Here is a 21,717-nt window from a genome sequence, read left to right as displayed (position 1 = left end):
TTTTTGTTGAGTACTTGCAAAATGCTAAATCAAGAGGATTTCCGGTCTGCTTGCTACCCTTCCAAGTCAAGAAACCATAGCAAATCTCCATAGGCGTATTAAAGACAAACCCTAAGTGACAGCCTACCTACATATTTCATAATTATCAATCCCAGTGCTAAACTAGGAAGTGCTTGGAGCTATCAGTTTGGAAGCAAGAGGACGACACATTGCAGCATTCTCTTACATATCTGCACTTCTTTCACCCAGTACTGAACCTGAAGATCTTACGCTCATTAATTTTGCAAATATTTTTTTACTAGGATTTTATAGTATATGTATTTGCATACAGGCAGAAATATTTTGTGCATTTAAATGAAATTCAGACTGCTCAATGAAAGGCTAGGAACTGAATTCTGGCACTCAGGCCCTATTTTATCTTACATTTCCTAAACCATTAAGCCTTTAATATTAATATACACTGCTAACTAAAACAAAATGGCACAAAGGCATCTTTAAGGATAACAGCATGAGCTTTTATAGCCACATAGCCCACTTCTTCAGAGGCAAGAAGTATTGGGGCTTCAGATAGGTATACAGTGTATATACTATTGCATCTTCAATCATAGGTACATTAATTTTGTCTCCAACTAAACTCTGCTCCATGCATCTGAGGAAGCAGACCATGAAAATTCATAGTATTAAAGCATCTGTTAGCCTTTGAGGTGCCATATAACTCCTTGTTTGTGTAACATAGCTACCCTGAAAACAATTCCTGAACATTTAGGATGGTAATTCTCAAACATCCCATTCTGTTTGTGTCAATCATATTTTATCATGCCACAATTTCACATGCCTTTAGAACAGGATTAAGAAGACACATAGAATGTTTCTCCCTATTAATGTGTCTGCTCAAAAGCAAGTTCCTTTGAATTCAATAAAACACTGTTGGTTTGCACTGCACAAGATGGTGAAAGTACATCAGTATTTGTTGAAGCAAAAATGTGAAGGAGAGCATAGCATCCTCAAGCATACCACGACACTCAGCTGCCTTGACTCCCCAGTGAGTCTTCACCTTCAGCTCTTTGAGCATTTTGAAAGCATGTGCTCCCACCACTACTGATGAACTCCAAACAATTTTTAAAAACGGCACAACCATAGTGCTGTAAAAAGGAGTTCTTCTAAGGAAACATGCTTAGACTTGCAGCCTCAACATAACTTATGATACATACTGGTGGGTGTATCATAAGGCAGCCTAACAAAAAAGGTATCTCTGCAGGCCCTCAAGATGAAAAGGAGAGAAATATATTGGCACAAAGAAACATCTGTGCTGTTAAAATTGTATGGTATCTCTGAAATCCAGTTTAAATGCAGGTTGTAGTTTGCCAACATTCACAAGGCATATATTTGCACATTAATATGCCTGTCTCCCAATACTCCCAAGCCAGATGCCTACTCATATGAATCAATGAGTGAAAGGAACCCAAGCAATTCCTATCATGACAGAGCTGACTGAAGCAAGACCAGACAGTTTCTTTAATATCAATATTGAGGAGATTGTTTGCACTAAAAAAAAAAGTAATTCTACTGCTATAAGCAACCTGAGACAAAGCAAGTATTTTGGCCCACTTCTTGTGTATGGACTATGTTCATTCTTGTGTATGGTAAGTTCTCAGAAGCTTTCTTGTAAGTGCGCCATACATCAGTCAACTATTTTTCCCAACGAGGATTTTTAATATTAATTTAGCAAATAAATACATATACAATCACTGCATATTCTAGACTGATATGTTGTACTTTCATCGAACAGAGAATGTGTTTTTTCATTTTACTCTACAGAAGCAAGAACCAATTACAGTATATACATCTGTAAGGGAAAATTCCTTGTTTAATGACTATCCCAATGTTTGGCTGTTGAAATAACTGCACCGGCTAAAGGAACTGGAAAATCTATAAGCAGGAAGAAGAAAATTTAGATGTGGCATCTTTAATTGTTTAGTTTCATAAACGTTTGTGAGATGATCTTGTCCATGAATCACCTTTCTAGTATCCTGTGATCATCCAGCTTACAAATGGGAAAGCACATAAAAAGAAGGAATAAAATATTTAGGCATAAAGACATTCTCAATGATTTCCTACCCTACCTCAAAAACAGAACTAGTACCAGTAAGAAATGTCTTTCCAAAGAGATAAACCCCTGTAAACTGCTGCCATCAATTTCTACTCTTTTGGTTTAGTATATTCTACGTGTTGTATAATCCAGAACCATGCTAGCAGCTCCAAGCAGGGCAGGATCTGTCAGGTCCGAGACAACTACATCCACTGTCTGTACAGAGAACAAGGCCCGCTGTTGGATCACCTCTTTGACAATATTAACATAATGGCTTGCCAAGACACCAGAAAGTATGACAAGGGAGGGATTAATGGTATGCAGAATATTCACAACTCCAAGGCCCAGTGCTTGTCCAGCTGTGAGGAGGAAAAAACAGAAGAAAAATACTGGAATTAGTTAAAGAGGTGAAAAATGCAATGAGAAAATAATTACTGCACTTGGCATACATTTATATTTATTTTGCCTCACTGTCATTTCTGATTTTTCAGGCCTCTTAAACCACCTCAGACACAACAGCCGAATGAACATAAACACCACAGGAAATTATACCTTTCTCATAACTTCCAACTGCCCAGAATAAAGCCATTGTCTTCTTAAGGCTTAGATGAGACGTGACAGGTTGACATTAACAGCCCTACCTAAAGCTGTGGTTTTAAAGAAGAGAATTTTGTTTCATGTGACAAATAGTGACTCAGAAGACAACACTCCCTGCTAGGTATCATTTTATTTCTACCAAAAGCCTTTTATATATTTAGTAGTTCTCTAGAACAGGGATGGGCATTGTCAAGATCTGTCTACAAAACAAACAAATCATGAACCCTGATGTCCAGACACAACTGCAGAAGATAAGTGACTAAAGAATAGGCCAGAAATATGTCTTGAAACAAGAACATCTCCTGATTACACCAAGTTTTCTTAATCTCAGCAATGTATCTGTGTGAGGCTATTGTTAAACAACTGTGATTCAGAAGTCCTTTTTAATCTACTGCATATTACCCAGTAATCCTTTAGCAAATTTGAATCAACTTGTCCAAGAAAACAACTAATAAAGTTCTAACAATTAAAAACATGGTAGAAGCAACCCTAGGATACAAAAACTAATGAAGATCAAGAGTTTTCCAAAAGGGAAATTTCTGAATTATTTTTGGTTAGCACAAGTAACGGGGTGGGGGAAACTATTTTTAGTTTTAAGATAAAATGGGTTTTATTTCTGAGACAGAGCTTATGAATTGGTTAATGAATTTTACTCAGGTTTTATTAACATGCAGTGTTAATCCAGGGTCATTCCAGATGTATTTACACAATTAAGATGACAGAAGTGTATTTCCATATTGTTCTCCTTACAGAAGCTGCAGTAATTGCCAGAAAATGCTACACCAGAGTCTGGTGAATGGAGTGATCTATGGTTCAGGGGGTAAGGAGGATCCACCAAAATCACAAAGTATCTTCTGGAAGCTCAATCTTTCCACTAGCACAGTGGCACAAGATGCCCTTGCACTTCATTTCCCAGAAGTGCAAACCAACACAGCTCATGGTCAGGGATTCTGGGAGCAAATGTCCATCATCAAGTGGAAACCCAAGTTTGAGAACCACTCTACTAGAACAAGGGAGAACTTTATCCAACCCAAGATAAATCCATATGGAATACAAGGTGATTCAAAGAGAATGGTGCAAAACCAAAAGCTTGTATTTTTGCACTGTCCTTTGTGACTTATGCATTTGTTGACTGCTCTGAAATAAGCATGAAAAGATGATGTTAATTGGCTCTTGTGATGAAGGAAAATGAGTATGACTAGTCTTCGTTAGTGAGATGAAACTAGATAGGGGAATTATGGAGACAGTTAATCATTGGAGGAGTGACCATTTAGGACAGCAGGAAACAGAACTTGAGGGGGAAAGAAAGACCAAGGGTTGTCTATTCTTATTTGATAAAAGTTGCCAATTTTATTTAAAAGAAAAGTAAAATAAATGGTTACATATTCAATCTGTGTCTTGGACGAAGTCAGTTCCCATGTGATTAGAGCTGGCAGTCTGCACAACAGTGACAAAGCTACCTTACTATGTGTTCAAGTACAAAGTTAACTGGTGATGGCAGAGGGGCGGTAATCCCAAACAAAAAGACCTTTCATTCCCTCAACATGAGATGCCATCATTATGGTAGAAAAACCCCTCTCCCTTTCACATCACAAAGCTTTTGTTCATCTTCTGCTAAGACCTTAGAGTGCATTACAACTCCAGGAAGGATGTTTGGGGGTGGGAGGGCTGCTAAACACTACTTAAAACATTATTTCTGTGAGGCCTGGTTAATGGATCTCCCTTAATATTTTATGCAACTGACCTGGGATTAGAAAGAATTCTCCCTCAGGTTGTACTGCTTAGTAAAGCTAAGCACTGTGTGCCTGCCTGTGGGAGAGACTGATGTTCTGGAGATCCAGTAAGGATCAGAAGAAGCAACAATAAGTAGATGTTCCAAATGACAAGGTTCTACACACCATCAGTAACCTTGAAATGTCTGTTACTTTAACAACCATCTTTTCAGACAGCAAGCATAGCTCAGCATAACTCTAATAAAGTGGGAGTTCACCCCCAAAGGGACCAGAGATTAAGGAAGTATCCAAATATTTTCTCTCCGTTGACAGAAGGCATCTGTCAGCAGAGGGAGAGAGGATTCATTTCTCTTCCCAGCAGTTCCCTATATTTATTGCCTAGGTATTAACATGAAGACTGGTAGATTTACTGAAAATTTGCTTCACTTTCTTCCACTGATACATGAGCTGGGCACCCTACGTATGGGCCACTTGTTTCTTACCCAGGTCTTCTTACTTAGGGGGCAAGGGCCCATTTCTTTCTTCTAATGTTACTCTGGCACTGACACTGAACATGGTCAGTGCTACACCAATAGGAAGCAAGTTACCACATCACAGATTTTATCACTAGCTAGGAGTCCAAGAAAGATTTCTGACTTGCATTTGCATTCTTACCTGTTCTGACAATATTATCAGCTTTTGGATTTCCCAGTTTAGCAGCCTGGATGAGATGTGCACCAGTTACTGCCTCTTCCTTCTTCACAGACATCCCTCCAACTAATAATGAATCTTCTGCATAGACCAAAAAGATGGATGGAAAGATGGCAATAATGACTGAGAAATGAGAACAGTCTGGTACAATTCACCAGTCAAAGCAAATGAAGGAAATATAGCCATTAACTTTTCATATAAAATCTCATGTGGGCAGCAATGTGCACAGGTCTAATCATCACCTGTGATGTGGTGGGGAACTGCAGTTCATTTGCATTTGGAGAGCGACATAGCTCCTGTCTTTGCTGTACTGGAACATCATTAACCTTGTTGAGAGTTTTTTTGCTTTAAAGTTGTACTATTCTGTTGAAATACCCTATTGGCTTTCATTTCACATGCAAATGCATTAGGGAAATGATAGCTCAAGCCAGGTCCATAGTACAGTCAGCCCGCCCTATAAGCAGGTTTCCCATATGTGGACTTGAAGTCACACGGACAGGAAGCCCCATTTAGATGAATAATGTATGTGCCGTGTCGCACACAAACGCATGCCCCATTAATCTAAATAGGGCCTGAGCATGTGCAGAATTTGCTTTATGCGGGGGGGGGGGGGGGGAGCCTTCCAGAATGGATCCCCTGTGTAAAGCAAGGGTCCACTGTAGGTAGGCAAGTTCCTACACAATATTCTCAACGAAACTAAAATGATGTACCATGCTTGTCAGTACTGAAATTCCTTGGTCTTATGCAGAACCAGGTGGCCACTAAATTCTTTTATATTTTCTATGGACATGTATGTCTGATAATGCTGAACTTATCCTTGAGCCATAATGACCATTTGTAAAGAGGCAGCAGAAATATACACAGCAGACCTCAATACTGTGCTTAACAATTTACTGTATATACGTATGTATAAGTCTAGAAATGTTAGTCAAAAATTGACTGAAAAAACTTGAGTCAACTTATCTGTACTTTATAACTCTTAGTAAAAAAAAAGGAACCATCCCCCTGTTGAAAGAAAGAGCATAATGTGTCCTGAAAGCACTGACCACCCTGTACTCTCTCATCCATCCGGACTTTAGTATGAGCACAAACAGTTATGCCTGCTGGAATTTTTAAGTTCTTTGGCCTCATTTTCCTTTGCTTCATAATTTGGACCAGTGGTCCCCAGACTGTGCTCTTTAAGGAATTTTGGACTTTAGCTCCCAGAACCCCAGACTAGTGGCCAACATGGTTGAATCTTCTTGGAGCTGAAGTCCAAAATCTCTTAAAGAGCACAGTTTGGGGACCACTGTCCATCCCTAATTTAAATGAGTGTACTGAAGATGAACATTTTTAGTCCACTTAAATGATAGGCACATCATATAAACAAACAGAAAAATCTGTCCAACACAGTACCTACCATCATGCAGTTTTTTTGCTTCTCTTTGTAAGGCTATTCCGGAAGCATAGGCCTCTATACATCCATAGCTTCCACATAGGCACTCTGGTCCATCAAGAGCTACCACAATGTGTCCAAGTTCAGCAGCACAAAAAGAGCTTCCATGAATCAATTCATTTTGATGAATGATTCCGCCACCAATACCTGAAATTTAAAGACAGCAAAAGAATTTAATCCAAACTGCAGTGCCTGAGGATATGTAGACAACTTGTAACCTCTACATGCTTTTACAATTATACCTAAGAAAAAGGCAAACAACATTCTCTGTGCTACTTAAATGCAGAAACAAAAAGTTATATGCATATTTTTTCCTAGCCAGCATAACACAGTAACTATCAAGCAGCACAACCTTCTGTTTCTATCAGTCACTACATACCAGCTTTTAGACCCAACAGTGCCAGAAATTGTCAGTTCCAAAATCAGTTCCAAATAGCCTTACACTATTTATGTCATATTACTATTTTAATATATAAGACTGAACACAACATTAGGCAATAAATAAATTCAGAAATATTCTGTGACTAGCATCTGTAAACATACAATCTACTTTCAGATTCAACACATAATAGTTTTACTTTTCCCATATTTGGAATGAGAATATGGTGTGTTGCCTAAGAACTGTGAGGGAAAGGATGCACATGGAAGGGGATACTCAGTGTTTTATTCTTAAACCTACTACAATTTAGGCCCTCTACAGTCCAGAGTGGGGGCGTGGTGAACACCACCTGCCCGCCCCAATTCTGCCTGCCTGGCCAGATGGCATCATGTTGCATCTTCGGTGCAGTGTTCACACGTGTTGCACCGAAGAAGTGGCGAAAAGCAGCCACCATAATGGCTAGGGTGCCCTTTCTCCAGCGCAAAAAGAAACCACTTTTTGTGGCTTCATTTTGCACTGTGAAAAGGCCAGATTGGAGCCGCAGCATGTAGTTGCGGCAGCCCCAACTCGGCGAGCTGTCTGTTGAGCCCCTCAGTGTTCACTATAATTATTTATGCTAAAGTCCAAATGAGAATGTAATTCTGGAATTTTCCAAACTAAGGCTTCCTTTTTATGCATAACAGAACTCTTCCTAAATTTCAAAATACTTGCTTTTCTTTCAGGACTTCCTAAAAATATTTTAAAATGTCAATTATTGCTTGCCTGACATTAAATAAAGTACTATATTACTGAATTACTCTCAACCTTCTAGTCTGAGCCTCCTAGGCTAGTTTTGTATGCTTATTCAAAATAGATTACTTGCACATGAATGGAGTCCTAGCCAAACTTCGGCAGCTAGGTGGTTGGGCTAGCTGGAGACTAGAGCAAGAATGCTCTGCTTAGAACCAGAAGACAGGATATGAAAGACATTTTTAATTTTAAGAAAAACCACTTGCAAATTCGCTAGAAATGTAACTTGTGCTATACCTTAATATACTGGGACTTGAAATCTGGGGGAACAGATGAGAGAGCATTTTCATCTCATTGGAATAACAATCACTTTAATAATTATATACAGTGAAAAAAGAACCCCCAATTTACACTTTGGACCCAAACAGACAGGCCAAAATGAAGCTGCTTTGGGTCACTTTGGAGGTATGTTGTGGAAATGATCCGTGCATCCTAAGAGGCCGGAAACCGTGACAAAGCCATGCTCCAGTCCTAAGGACTAGAGTGCAGCTTTGACAAAGCATACCTCTATAGTGACCTGAAGCAGCTTTATTTTGGCCTGTCTGTTCGGGCCCTTAAAATGGCCAATTCTCAGCTTTTTACTTCCCTATATAAAACCTGTTACTTCCTTATTCCCCTAGAACAATAAAAACAAAATTTATGGGAAGATTAGTATGTCTTCATCTATCTAAAATGTCTTGAAACCTGTTTTTCCAGTGCTCAAGGCAGTTTCTATCTTATTCAAACAATTTAAAAACTAGTAAACTGGTGTCAAACACAAGGGAAACTTAGAGCACTTTAAGCTACTTTTACACAGACAAATGACAAAGTATTAAGATAATTGTTTTAATTGTGTTAGATTTTGATCTGAACAAAGGTACCTACCTGTCCCAGTGATGAGCGTTACAAAACTTTCCACTCCTTTTCCATGCCCAAATTTCCTCTCTGCCAGAGCTGCACAATTGCCATCATTATCTACCCACACTGGCAAATGCAGAGCATCTGATATGGGAGTCCGTAGGTCAACAGAACTCCATTCCTGAATAAGTTTGGTGGAATGAAGAACAACACCTTCTCGAGGATTTACTCGTCCACCTGTAGAAATGCCTGAACCCCGAAGCACATATAAAAAAAAAGGGAGGGGGGAGATGAAAGGTCACACTAATCATTATGTGATCAAAGAAACTTTAATGAAGCATCAACTGTTAGCCTGACATACAGAAACAAAACAAACAACCTCCTCTTCCCATCCTTTGCATCTTTTTAGATACTCTAAAAGCACCAGATCCTTTTTGATCTTGGAAGCCAATTGTTGGAGATGTAATACAGCTAATGCTTCTTTAATACCTATGTTTTGGTGTTGTCTCACAGTAGCTATATTTTGGGAGGAAGTAATCACATAAATAACTTTGGTTCTGGAAAGTTCCTTAATATTCAGGGGTGTGCTTGCTGTTTTGAATTATTTATCTGTTTCTTGAAAATTAACAAATTGATAACAAAAGAATGATGTATAGATGGAATTTACAAATGGATTTACAATTAAAAAGGAGGAGGAAGACCAAGATGCTTATACAGTACTATGTCTCATCCCTCACTTTAACTCCTGATTTTTGAAAGAATTTGTGTGTCTTTCTTTAGCTACTTCTCAGAGTCTGTCACTTCAGAACTAGAATTATGAATGAATGAATGAATGAAATTTTATTTCTAGACCGCTATTCCTTGTAGATCACAGCGGTTTACAAAAACACCATCAAAACCAATACATAGCCCAACAATACAAAAACCCACCCATACAATTTAAAAACAATACAAGGGAGGGCTTGTCTTCTTCAGGCAGGCAGTTGGAGCCAGCCTGCCTCTCTCCCCGCAAGATGGTGGCTGAAGGGAGGGCTTGTCTTCTTCAGGCAGGCAGTTGGAGCCAGCCTGCCTCCCTCCCCACAAGATATTATATTATATCTAAAACGTTTAGCACAGTAACATGCTGTATATTAGTCTAATTTTGTGAGATAGAAAATATGCTGCTGTTAAAAACTTACCCACACCCAGAATTCTGCAGTTCAGATTTACTGCTTCTGATGCAGCCTCAACACACATCTTAAGGATCAGTTCTAGTCTGTCCTCATATGTTTTGGGGTTCTGCTGAGTATATTTCTTCACAATTTCACCCTTAATGAAATGAAAAACCATTAAGCTTCTTGTATTTTTTCTACTTATTGTTCCTCTATTTTAGTAGTAGCTTTGCCATAGATTCTCAAATACACACACACACACACACACACACACACACACACACACACACGATTATGCATGGCATGCAAATTGTCATATGAGCCAAGTGAAACATTTGTGTGTATGCAAGAACATCCCCAGGGCGGGATGTGCTCCTTCCACCTATCATTTCCTAAACCACAGGCCCAAGCTAAGTCCCTGTTTACCTGCTGTCTGTTACGCTGTAGAGGAAAGAGAAACAATTGGGCCAATGCTCTCCACAATAAAAATGTGACGCAGTGTTGCCAGCCGACAGGTGTTTTAATTAAGCTTTGGTTGGATGGTTCAATTTTAATTATTAACATGATTAAATCAATAAAAAGCCACAGTTTGTAGATGAGGCACATATATATGTGGTAGTAGGTGCCATTTTAACAGTGCATCCCTATTCTGTGAGGGCAAAGATTATGAGAGCCCCTTCTAAGATGATGCCTGGCACCTGCAGTCTTTTGTTAAGTTTCTATATTTTTGTGAGCTGCTTTGGGTTATAATCCAGGAGAAAGGTGGCATATAAATAAATGAAATGTGCATATTGTATAGTTTTTTAAATAATCACTAATATTCTACATTGGCTACTGAGTTATATATGCATCTCTCCTGGTCCAGACCCTGAGCCCATCTTAACAGCCAGCAGCCACATCAGGTGAAGGAGGTCTTTTCAGCTGCCAACTGAATCTGAATCTGCAGTCTTACTGGATATGGAGCAGTTACGAGTCCATAATGCTAGGTTACGAATCTGTAACTGCAATAAAGGATGCCAGCCAGTTTTTAAAATCATTACAGTATTTTTAAAATAATTATTTAAAATTGGTTGTGTGAATTCACCCTCTCCTCAAAGACATTCCCCCCGCACCACCCCAGTGTTACAGTTTGTTTACCTTCATGCTGACAATTGCTACCCGGAGGTTTGTTCCACCTAGATCCACTGCCAGTGCACTCTGGGTTTCTAAGATATGGTCAATATCTTGCGAAATGTTTTCCTTTACAGGAGGAAAGCAGAACTTCTTTTGAAGAGGTTCTTGGAGGTCAATAGATTTAAGGAACTTCAAGATTCTTGGAACAGCATTCCCATCCCCATATATTTTAGAACTATTGCATCAAAAAACAAAAAAGCAATAGGAATGCATAAAGCAAGAATAACATACCTCACAATCCCATCTAATTCATTCTAGATCACAGCAGGATAAAGATAAATATACTACTGCATCAGGAAATAAGTCATACTTTTAGTGGGTTGAAATGTTTACTACAATTCAGCCTAACTTAAGCACATTTACATCTTGCCTGTTTCAGCTGAAAGGGTAAGATTTAAGAAGACCTAAAATGAAAGCTTTTTATACCTATACACCAAACTGCACAACTGTTTATTAAATAACTTACTAGCTGTTTTTTTGCCTAGCAGGCAACAATAAACACACATTATTCACGTTATTTCTACTATGCTTTTATGAATTAGGCACTGCACCCAAAGACCAAGTAAGTCTGCAATTTGAAATAAGTCTGCCCTCCATATCCATAGATTCTATATCCATGGATTCAACCATCCAAAGCTTGAAATTTTTAATAATATATATACATTCCAAAAAGCAAACCTTGATTTTACCATTTTTATAAGGGACACCATTTTACTAAGCTACAGTCTCCATGGGGAGTCCTGTAACCAAACCTCAGCAGATATCAAGGGCCCACTGTATTATATTACTTTTTTATATAAACATGTTTGTTGGTTATTTTTAAGTATGGAGATATTATTGGTAATGACTACCAATATTATTGGTAATTATGTATTTATACCTCAGGTCACTGTGTCCCGCTCCTTTATTTGTGTCCCGCTCCTTTATTTTTGTCAAATGGAATGTACTGTAAATGAAAAACCAGTTTGCCAGTGAGATTGACTTCAGTGTCTTATCTGAGGCCACCGTGCCCAAGAGGAGATCTGAACTGGAGAATCTGTGGTTCTTTTCTCACTCTCTCAGATGTAATCTTATGCTAGTTTAATTCACAGCTGCTATCTACTGATGCTTAAGATCAGAACACTCCTGTGCATCTACACTGAAGAATTAATGCAGTTTGCTACCACTTTAATTGCCATAGTTCAATGCTACTGATTTCTTGGATTTATAGTTTTGTGGGGTATTTAGCCTTCTCTGTCAGAGCTCTGGTACCACAACAAACTAGAAATCCCAGGGTTCCATAGAGTGAAGCCAAGGTAGTTAAAGCAGCGACAACCTGAATTATTTATGCAGTGGAGATGCAGCCTGCCTGTATTGTAGTGATGCTATGAGAAAAGAGCTGCTACAACCACAGTATTTTCCCACGTGCTTTAATATCTCTTGCAACCATTTACATGACTAAACTTACCAAGGATATTGTTTTCCAAACTGGAGATGCAGGGCTTGCAGTATTTTGTCCTGGGTGTCAGCATCACGAACATGAAGGACATTTTCACCTTAATTTTTTAAAAGAAGTCACAAAAATGATATTGTAACAAGAAACTGAATTTGAAACAGAGTACTTCCTTTTGAATGCCATCAGTGCTATTCCAGCATGTAAATGCCTAGTACAGGAAGATCCTGCACTAATCCACAGCTACAAATGCTGACATTACAGTTAAAATGAAGAGAAATTGCACCTGGATTGCAGGCAGGCAAACTAATATAATTATTTAGAATTATGCTGATGTTTTAATATCTGTTGGCAATGGCAATGTGAGTATATCTGAACCAAAGATGAAGCACAGGGCTGAATATACTATATTTTCTTGAAAACATGATAAAAACTCATTTTGCTTTCACTAAAATATTATAACTAAGTATGCCCATATGGCACTTGCGACATTCTAAAGAAATGCAAGTTCAAATGGTGCCACAGTAGATGGCCCATTCTAGGACAACTAGTTCTGAACAGCAACTTTAAATTATGATATGTCAACTTGTGTTCCTTAATACCATTGAATTACAGTAAAAGTGGTAAAGTGGAAGGCAGGAGGAAAAAGAAGACCATATTACAGATGTATTGACTCAATAAAAGAAGGCACAGACCCAATCTTGCAAGTACTGAGCAGGGCAGTTGATGACTGGAGTGCTCTCATTCATAGGGTTTACATAAAATTGACTTGATGGTCAGCAACAACAGGAAAAACAACAACAACATGTATTGGTTTAATGATAGTGGAGAACACATAGGTTATGAAGGTTAAATACACCAGGTGCAAACAACTATGCACACTACTTTTGCCCTTAGCTCCCAGAAGCCCCTTACCCATTCAGCCTTTTTGGAATCATAAAACATACCAGTCAAATAAGGTAATACAAACCCCCATGCACACATACAAGCTGTCATAGCTGACCTTTTCAATAATGAAGGGAGGTAATAGTTTTAAAAACAAACCAAAGTGAAAATGGGGTAGAAGCAAGACAACTATCAAAAAAAGAGCACAAGCAAATCAACAACTAATAGAGAAATTGTAATTTTGTACACACAATACAGAGTAAGTTGATGAGACAAAAATAATTTGAACGTGAATGTCACTGGCAGCCCTTAACTCTTCTGAGTGACCCATATCTCAGCAGTAGGGAAAGACTATCCCCCTTTATCTCTGTCTCTTCTTATTACATCCACTAGGATGTGTGTATATCTGTAGTCCCCAACATACAAGAACTCTGAAGAAACCCTATTTATGTTGCTTGTCAGGTTCTGTTTGAGGAAAAAGAAGAAATAATCCCATTTCCCGTTTTAAAATGTTTGTCCTGCCTGGGAACATTAACCAGTTTTCAAGGCATTAGCAACATTACTGTCCAGTTTCCACTTCAACTGGTGATTTAACTCAGACAGCAGATACAAAGACTATTTTATGTTACTGTGGCCCGTTACAGACCGCCGAGAAGTGGCGGTCTGCCGCCACCGCCAGTTGCAGCATCCGGGAACCGCAGCAGCCAAACAGCGTGGTTCCCGGACACTGCAGAGAAGGAGTGCGATCCTGGGTCCTGGAAAAGACGCCGCGAGGCGCTAGTCACGCACTCAGTGTGTCACTTCCGGGGCACGACATGAGGACGCAAAGCGTCCTCTACGTCAAAATGGCGGCAGCCGTGTGGAACAGCTGCTGCCATTTTGATGTAGTCATTACGTGCGAGGGGCAAGGCGGTCAGGAAGCGCCGCCCCTCGTGCATAATGACTGCGCCTCATGGGCCTGTCTGTAACATGCCTGTTAATACCTTTCTGCATGAAAAAGATTTCTTCTCACTCTCATTGAAGAGCAAACTACTACAAAGGATGCTACTTTATAAAAACAAGGTAAAATACATTTGTTCAATAGCCTTTCTAATTATTAAGAGAGCTGGGCACACTTTAAAAAACTAACATAGGAAGGCAGCTTTATGAGCACAAACATCTAGTTGTCAACAGAGGAGAATACTTCCCATTCCAGAAGATGGGGGCTATAGTCTGTGAAAAGCAACATTGTTAGTCTCTAAGGGCCTGAACAGATAGGCCAAAATAATGCTGCTTCGGATCACTTTGGAGGTATGCTGTTTAAATGCTGCATGTGTGTTAAGAGGCTGGAAGCTGCGCCAAAACCATGCTCCAGTCTTAAGGACTGGAGCACAGCTTTGGTGCAGCTTCTGGCATCTTAAGATGTGTGCGTCATTTAAACAGCATACCTCCAAAGTGACCCGAAGCAGCTTTATTTTGGCCTGCCTGTTCGGGCCCCATGGTATTTAAAAAAAAAAACCCACATTAATATGATACCTGTTTCTCTTCCTATCTGGCGTGTTCCAAGATTGATGACTGGGGTACCAAAAGCCCCAACTTCTCGAACGCCACAGCTGCTGTTTCCAATCATACAACCAGCATGAGCCACTAACTGAATGAACTGGTCAAAAGGAACATGCTTTACGGCTCGGAAATTTGGGTGGTGCTCAACACCTTTCTTCCTCATTACCCGAACCATTTCTTTGCTCCCTGTGGTAAAAACAACCATACATCATATAATGAATCAACTGTATCTTAATAGAATGACTATTATTACCAACATTGTTAGTACAAGCAGCATTATATAAACACATGAATAGCAAATCTACTACACCCAAACTCTTCCATAACTGCTGGATGATCCTTATCAGTGGCATGAAGTACTAATAGGATTCAGTTACCTTAATTTTTGTTGTTAAATATCAGAACATCTCCATTATTGATGTAAAACAGCCCAGCAGACACAATGATCTATCAGACAGAACTAGGCTTTACAATATAATTTAACTACTGGCCCCTACAACAGTTATATTTCCAACATTAGTACCGTAATTAAAGAACAACACATAAATACTCATGTACAAGTCGGCCTCATGTATCAATTGAGAAAGTTTTCAGAGTAAAAATAATGGATTTTGATATGACACATGGATAACTCAAGGGAAGATGGAAAGGGGAAAACACCACTTCCGTGCCTCCATCTCTGGACCTCTCCCCATCTTCCCTGGTGGTGGAGGAGAGGTTTTAACATCAGATTGGGAAGGAAAAGAAGTGGAGTTAAATGGGGTGTTTCTTTGATGAGAAGAGAAAGCTTTCAAATCAGATTGGGAAGGCAAAGAAGTGGAGCTAAAAGAGGTGTTTCTGTGATGGGAAGAGAGGCTTTCAAACTGGATTGGGAAACTCCTTCACACACACATGCACAAACTCCTGCCTCGAGGCACAAAGAGTGGCGAAGAGTAGGGCATCAGGCAGGGCTTGTTTCAGGACCTTTCTAAGCAGTATTAGTGTATCGATCCATATATAAGTTGACCCTGGCTTTTAGGGTCAATTTTGGGGGCATAAATTTCTCAACCTATAGCTGACTATGTACAGTAAGCACCTTTAATATCCACCATTTCAATCTGCAAGTTAAATCTTTGCTTAACTTTTTTTCTAAATGAAACAAGCTGGATTTGACTTAACTTTGCTAGGTCATATGTTCTTTTCTAGAAAAAAGCTATGAATTACAACTTTAAAACTTAGCTGCTGGTACTACGCCAAGAATCCATTATATGCAATACAAAGATGTGGCAAGAAAAAAGCTATAGTGCTTCTATCCCAAATTTTAATCTCATTCAGTAAAAATCCATCACGCTCACCTGCATCGATATTTGGGAATAAAACCAGTGTCCTCTTGTTAAAAGAGATGAGGGCATCCAAAGTCAATTCAAACATCTTTATGGAATGCTTAATGTCTGTGGTCACTGGGTGCTGTAAAGCTATTATATAATCCTTTGGTTTTACATCCTCACCTGTGAAAACCAAGTAAAAATAAAACACACCACATGAAAGAAAAACCAGAACTCCTCTTGGACTGAAGAAGAAAACAACTGCAATAACAATAACACTAATGTTGAAAATATTTCATTTATGAAAATCAACCAAGATTTCTTCCACCATGAAGTAAGGCAGTCTTCCAAAGTCATTAATAAACTGGACCATTTATTGCATTATCCACCCACCCACAGGAAAGATATAATCAAATTTTAATAGGGTGTGTAATGAGGCCATCCATTATTTTAATACCTGCATCTAGCTGTTCATATTCCTGACAAGTCACCTGAAGAAACTAAAGTGTCCTAATTTACTGTTAAAGACACAGACATTTGGTTATCCTGTTTATCTATGCTGAAATGGGCAAAGAAAGGAAGAAAAGGACATGCTTTAAATTTTCCTAAAAATAAAATTAAAGAGAAAGCTCCCAGTTTGGTCCCCAAATACAGGAGAAACATCTCCTGTCAAATGCCAAAGGATGGACTTAGTTCTTCTGAATCAGTACAATAAGCTAGAAATCTTTGTGATATATGCTGCTGCATTTTTATTACAGTGCACTGCTTATATATTCACTATACTGTGTGTAATGCATAGGGCTTTCTTAAGCAAGGAATACTCAGAGGTGGTTTTGCCAGTTCCTTCCTCTGAAATGTAGCCTACAGCACCTGGTATACGTTAGCGGTCTTCTGGCCAAGTAATAGCCAGGGCTGACACCACTTAAATTCCAAGATTATACAGATCAGATGCTTTTAAAATATTTAGGCAGTATAATATTCTATATACACTTCCAAATACTAATAGACTTCACTTCCCATTTCCTCTTGTCTACTTCTCTAATCTGCATAAGAGCACAGCACCCATTTATAATACATAATCTAAAGTAAGCCTGAACAACCTATGGCTCACTAAACTAAATGCAACCTGTCAAACATGATGGCAGACACGTTATGGACTATATAAACAATTTTTTGTGACTACCTGGGACTAAATGATCAAATATTTGGCAAGATAACACATAAAAATTGGCAGACTGCACAGTTTGGTGAGTCACATGTTGCTCACTGTATATACATGCAACACACCTACCTAACCACATGCGGATAATGCTCATGTAGTCTTTATTTTTGGCAGACAGCAACTTGTCATACGAAGGGCAACCTGCCAGGAGGATCCGGTCATGGTCTTCACACATAGATATCAAATGCTGTTCTGCGTTTCTTGTGCAACACACATGGTAATGGGCCAACTTGGTTATGGCATGCCTGATGGAGTCATCTATGGTCCCACTGACTTCCCCACCTTCAATGTGAAGAATTCGAATGTTCATTAAGGCCGCAGATGTCGCCAGCGCAAGGGCATCAAACCTGTCTCCATGGACTATCAATATGTCAGGCTTTAGGCGATTGAGGACATCTGGTAGCTTGACCAAGGCAAGGCCAACTGACTCCACCATGGCTGCCTCATCTTCTCCTCTCACTATTGTGTGTAGCCTGGTGTGGGTGTCAAAGTCATCTTGCTCAATCATACGGTAAGTGTTACTATAAAGGAAAAGGGGGAGAAATATTTAGACTGTAATGCCACATACCTATAGATCAAGGGGCTGGACCAAGACTTAGTCATACCTAGAAAAGATCCACTGATATCAAAAGGAATTAAACTATACTTCAGAAAAAGGAAGAAACTTATTTCAAGGGTTTTCCACTACTGTAAAGATGGGAAAGCAGTGCTTCTCCTCCTGCCCCAGGTAGAAAGAGAGCATGGGTTGCCACTGGAGACAGTAATATTCTATACAACAAAGGGACTGCACTTTTATTTTAGCCAGAAAGGTGAAAGCTAGTATTTGTTTTCCTCATTTAAAGAAACAGTTTACTACTACATTACTACTGCATAATACTAAACAAACTGTTGCAAAACAGCACCAAAACGATTGTTCAGTTCATACCAACTTAAAAGTATGTGCAAACACAGTCTGCACTAGACTATACACCTACTTTGAAAAAATAAACTGAATTACTTGAATTATTGGTTAACCACTGTGTAATATACAATCTTTTATATAATGGACTAAGGCTGTGCTGATGGGGTTATCATCATGGGCTTGCTAATCTCTCATACTTAATATAATACTAGAGTGTTCACTTATCTGTCAGTGACTATCAGAACACATTATCCCAACTAATAAAGTGGCTATGTTTAATAAATCAAAGTTATGATAAGGCTTCAATGATAGACCCAAGGCATGACTGAAGTAGCTCGAAAAAGTATTCCTCCTTTAAACAATAAATGGAAGAATAATGACTGAATGAATGGTCTGGATGGACCTGATATTGTACTGTTTGCGAAGCTCAGTAGATGTGAGCCTGATCCTGTTGACCTGAGGTATGGATGGGGAATCCACCCTAACTCTTGATGAAGACAAATATGTTAAGAAATAAAACAAAGCTCTTACATCCTGTGTACATTAATGTGTTTTTACAGTTACTGGACTTCACAAATGAAGTCTGAACTGCAGTAATATCTGTTTGAAATACCTTAAGGATTAGTATCTATTGTGGATCAATCTGGGATAAAGAGAACCATCTAAAGAATTTCTTCCCTCACCCAATTCAGTATGACAGGAAGAAACAACAGTATATCGCTTACCCATAGTCATCAATCAGGTGGGATCCCAGAACCACCACATCAAGCTCAAAGAACTGTGGTTCTGCTTTAATTCCAAACATGATTGGTGCCAATTTGGAATAATCAGCTCGGTTACAAGTAGCAACACAAACCCGAAGTTTCCGGTTGTTCCCATTCTTCTCCATTATTTGCTTTTGTTTCTGCTTAGACAGGTTCTTGAAATATAGTTCCTGTAATAATACAAGATAGGAAACAACACTATCACATTGGTCCCAGTGTGGTGTACTAAAAAAACTAATTGGATTTGGGATTGGAAAGAAGTGCGTTTCATCCTCCTTTCAGATGCAAAGTTCACTCAGTTATTCTGGCACAATCATCCACACTCCCAGGCCTCAAGGGCTGTTGTGATAAGATGAGGAGGGAGCTCCTTGGAGGAAGGGTGGTGACAGACAGACCCTTCTCCAATTTGGCAATCCAGAGGGCCTCCCTCCTGCCCAAGACATTAGCCTTGTGCTTCTCCGTATATTGATATGCAAGCAATAGTGTCCCATAATAAATATACAGGAACAATGGGTTATGTGAGACAGCCTGTTTGTATGGAATCTGATTTTCTCATGTTCTTGAATAATCTGTGAAATAAATATTGCTCCATGCATCAAGCAGATTCTTTACAACATAAGCTTTAGATACATGCCCCTGTTAGATAAGAACATGAAATACTCTAATACCATTTTGTAATGGAATTCTGCACAATGCCAATGCAATTCAGAGGATGGCTATATTTTGCAGGATAAAGTTCTTAGACACGGACATACACCTTTGGTAAAAGAGGAGAACTCCTCTCTTTCCACTAAGGATTTGAGTAAGGCATTTTCCCTCCAGTTTACAGAAGATGAAAACTAGATCAAGTGGAGTTTTAAAAACTAATCATAAATTGAACAGGCTCTGTATTTTTAATTATCATCTGCAGTGAATGAACAGAGATACAGCAATTATAACAAGCAGGATTCAAGTTAAATCCAAATAAATACTTGGTTGAAAAGCCAGGTATAGTGATTTACGTTTTGGACTAGGACTCCAAAGCAGTGGCAAAAAAAAATCTGAACAAAAATCCTGCCAACAAAGCTGTGTGATAGCTTCACCTTAGGGTTACCATAAGTCAGACATGAGTTGATGGCACACAGCAATGACAACATGATTAAACAAAGTAGTAGACTGGGCTGTCCAAATCTCTATTAAAGTAAGAGACAAGGTGTGTATTCAGAAATTTATCTATTTCATGAAGGGAGATTTGTCCAATATTTCAGAATCTGAGTATTGTCAATAGTCATTCACAGTAAAAAATATGAGTAATTGTTCTACTAGTTTTCATAAAATTATGCTTTAAAGAGAACCAGCATGGCATAGTGGTTTGAGCACTGGATGACTCTGGAGACCTGTGGATCACAACAACATTTAGTAGATGAAGTGTCAAGATATTTGTGGACCCTTTGAACTTAAATAACTCTGTACATTTTCTTTATTTGATCCTGTGTAGTTGATGGACTGTTCTCATACCCTTTTCAGACTAGGCATATTTTGGGTTAATGTTATATGAATACATGGTTTTCTGTAAGTATTTATCTTGCTTCTCATCTTTATATTTACTTCATTATTAATTATATAATTATATCAAATAAATTTGATATAAATAAATAAAGAGTTAGATGTAACTAAAACAGAACTATAGCCTGGTTTCTAGTGTGAAGCTGAGAGGACAGTTTACATTACCATTAAACTTCTCAAATGTAATCTGTGTTGCAATTGTTGTTATATGCCTTCTCTCAAAGTAGATTCTGACTTATGGTGAACTTATCCTAAGGTTTTCTTGACAATATTTATTCAGAGGAGGTTTGCCATTGCTTGACTCTTAGGCTGAGAGAGTGTGAATTACCCAAGATCACCAGGGTGGTGGTGGTGGTGATCTCCATGAGTACTTGGTCCAAAACACACCACAGAAATAATCCAGTTTGAGACCGTTTAAACTGAGCCCTGGCTCACACATAGGGAACCCTGGGAACTGTAGTTGGGACTCCAGAGCTCTCAGACAGAGAAGGCTAAATGTCTCACAAAACTACAGTTCCCAGAATTCCCTGAGCTAGGGCAGTTAAAGCGGTCTCAGATTGGATTATTTCTGCAGTGTGTTTTGGACCCTAGCCCAGCCTTCAAACCTTCATACTACACTGGCTTTGCCTTTTAGCAAAAGGAGCTTCGGAGTCACCCATTGGGTTTCCAGGGCCAAGCAGGGATTCAAATTGTGGTCTCTGGTCTCCAGAGTCATAGTCCAACGCTTGAATCACTATACTGTGGTGACTCTATTTCCTTCTACAAGGTAAGAAATGCCTAAATTTTGCATTGTTATGTAGGGAACCAACAACAGACCTGTACTAACTAACTAGTTTCTGTCTGCAGTTTTTCACTCTATGCATAAACATTTTCCAGGAAGCAAAAAACCGAGCTCCTTTGTCTTACTGTTCCAATTACAAGCATACAAGGAAGAGATTTTTTCTCCTTCACATTAACTGCCTAAAAAAGACAGTCCTTTATACTGTAATCAACATGAAACAAAGACAAAGGCATCAATTGATCAAACTTGCTAATGAAAAATTCGTATGCTACAAATGAAATAAAGTGGCAACACAGTTATTTTAACTTAAACACAGACAAAAACAAAGCGGGGGGCAAAGTCTGGAAGAACATTTTTCATCCAGTTTAAACAGACAAAATTAGTTGTATAATTAAGTATCAAGATTTTACTCATATTAATATATATTTAAACTCAGAAACATAGTTTTCTTCAATTTTATCCACAACA

At 38.8% G+C, this 21,717-nt stretch overlaps 1 protein-coding gene across 4 annotated transcripts in view; it reads right to left on the bottom strand.

Moving 5' to 3' along the window:
- Positions 1-275: 275 nt before the first annotated feature.
- GNE (glucosamine (UDP-N-acetyl)-2-epimerase/N-acetylmannosamine kinase) overlaps positions 276-21,717 on the bottom strand; it is a 40,509-nt gene continuing 19,067 nt past the window's right edge. For all 4 annotated transcript variants that reach the window (XM_089488716.1, XM_089488718.1, XM_089488717.1 and 1 more), the window contains exons 2-12: positions 18,885-19,093; positions 17,328-17,779; positions 16,067-16,219; positions 14,706-14,918; positions 12,321-12,408; positions 10,838-11,048; positions 9,728-9,857; positions 8,577-8,798; positions 6,509-6,691; positions 5,074-5,190; positions 276-2,448 (exon numbers count right to left, since the gene is read on the bottom strand). In XM_089488716.1, the coding sequence (XP_089344842.1) occupies positions 2,213-2,448; positions 5,074-5,190; positions 6,509-6,691; positions 8,577-8,798; positions 9,728-9,857; positions 10,838-11,048; positions 12,321-12,408; positions 14,706-14,918; positions 16,067-16,219; positions 17,328-17,779; positions 18,885-19,093 (2,214 nt within the window). In that variant the 3' untranslated portion in view covers positions 276-2,212. The remainder of the gene's footprint in view (positions 2,449-5,073; positions 5,191-6,508; positions 6,692-8,576; positions 8,799-9,727; positions 9,858-10,837; positions 11,049-12,320; positions 12,409-14,705; positions 14,919-16,066; positions 16,220-17,327; positions 17,780-18,884; positions 19,094-21,717) is intronic.

Source organism: Sceloporus occidentalis, unplaced genomic scaffold, assembly GCF_023333645.1.
Source record: "Sceloporus occidentalis isolate IW3139 unplaced genomic scaffold, rSceOcc1.0.p SCAF_1, whole genome shotgun sequence".
NCBI classification, from domain to species: domain Eukaryota; kingdom Metazoa; phylum Chordata; class Lepidosauria; order Squamata; family Phrynosomatidae; genus Sceloporus; species Sceloporus occidentalis.
This window is presented reverse-complemented; position numbering and strand designations above follow the sequence as displayed.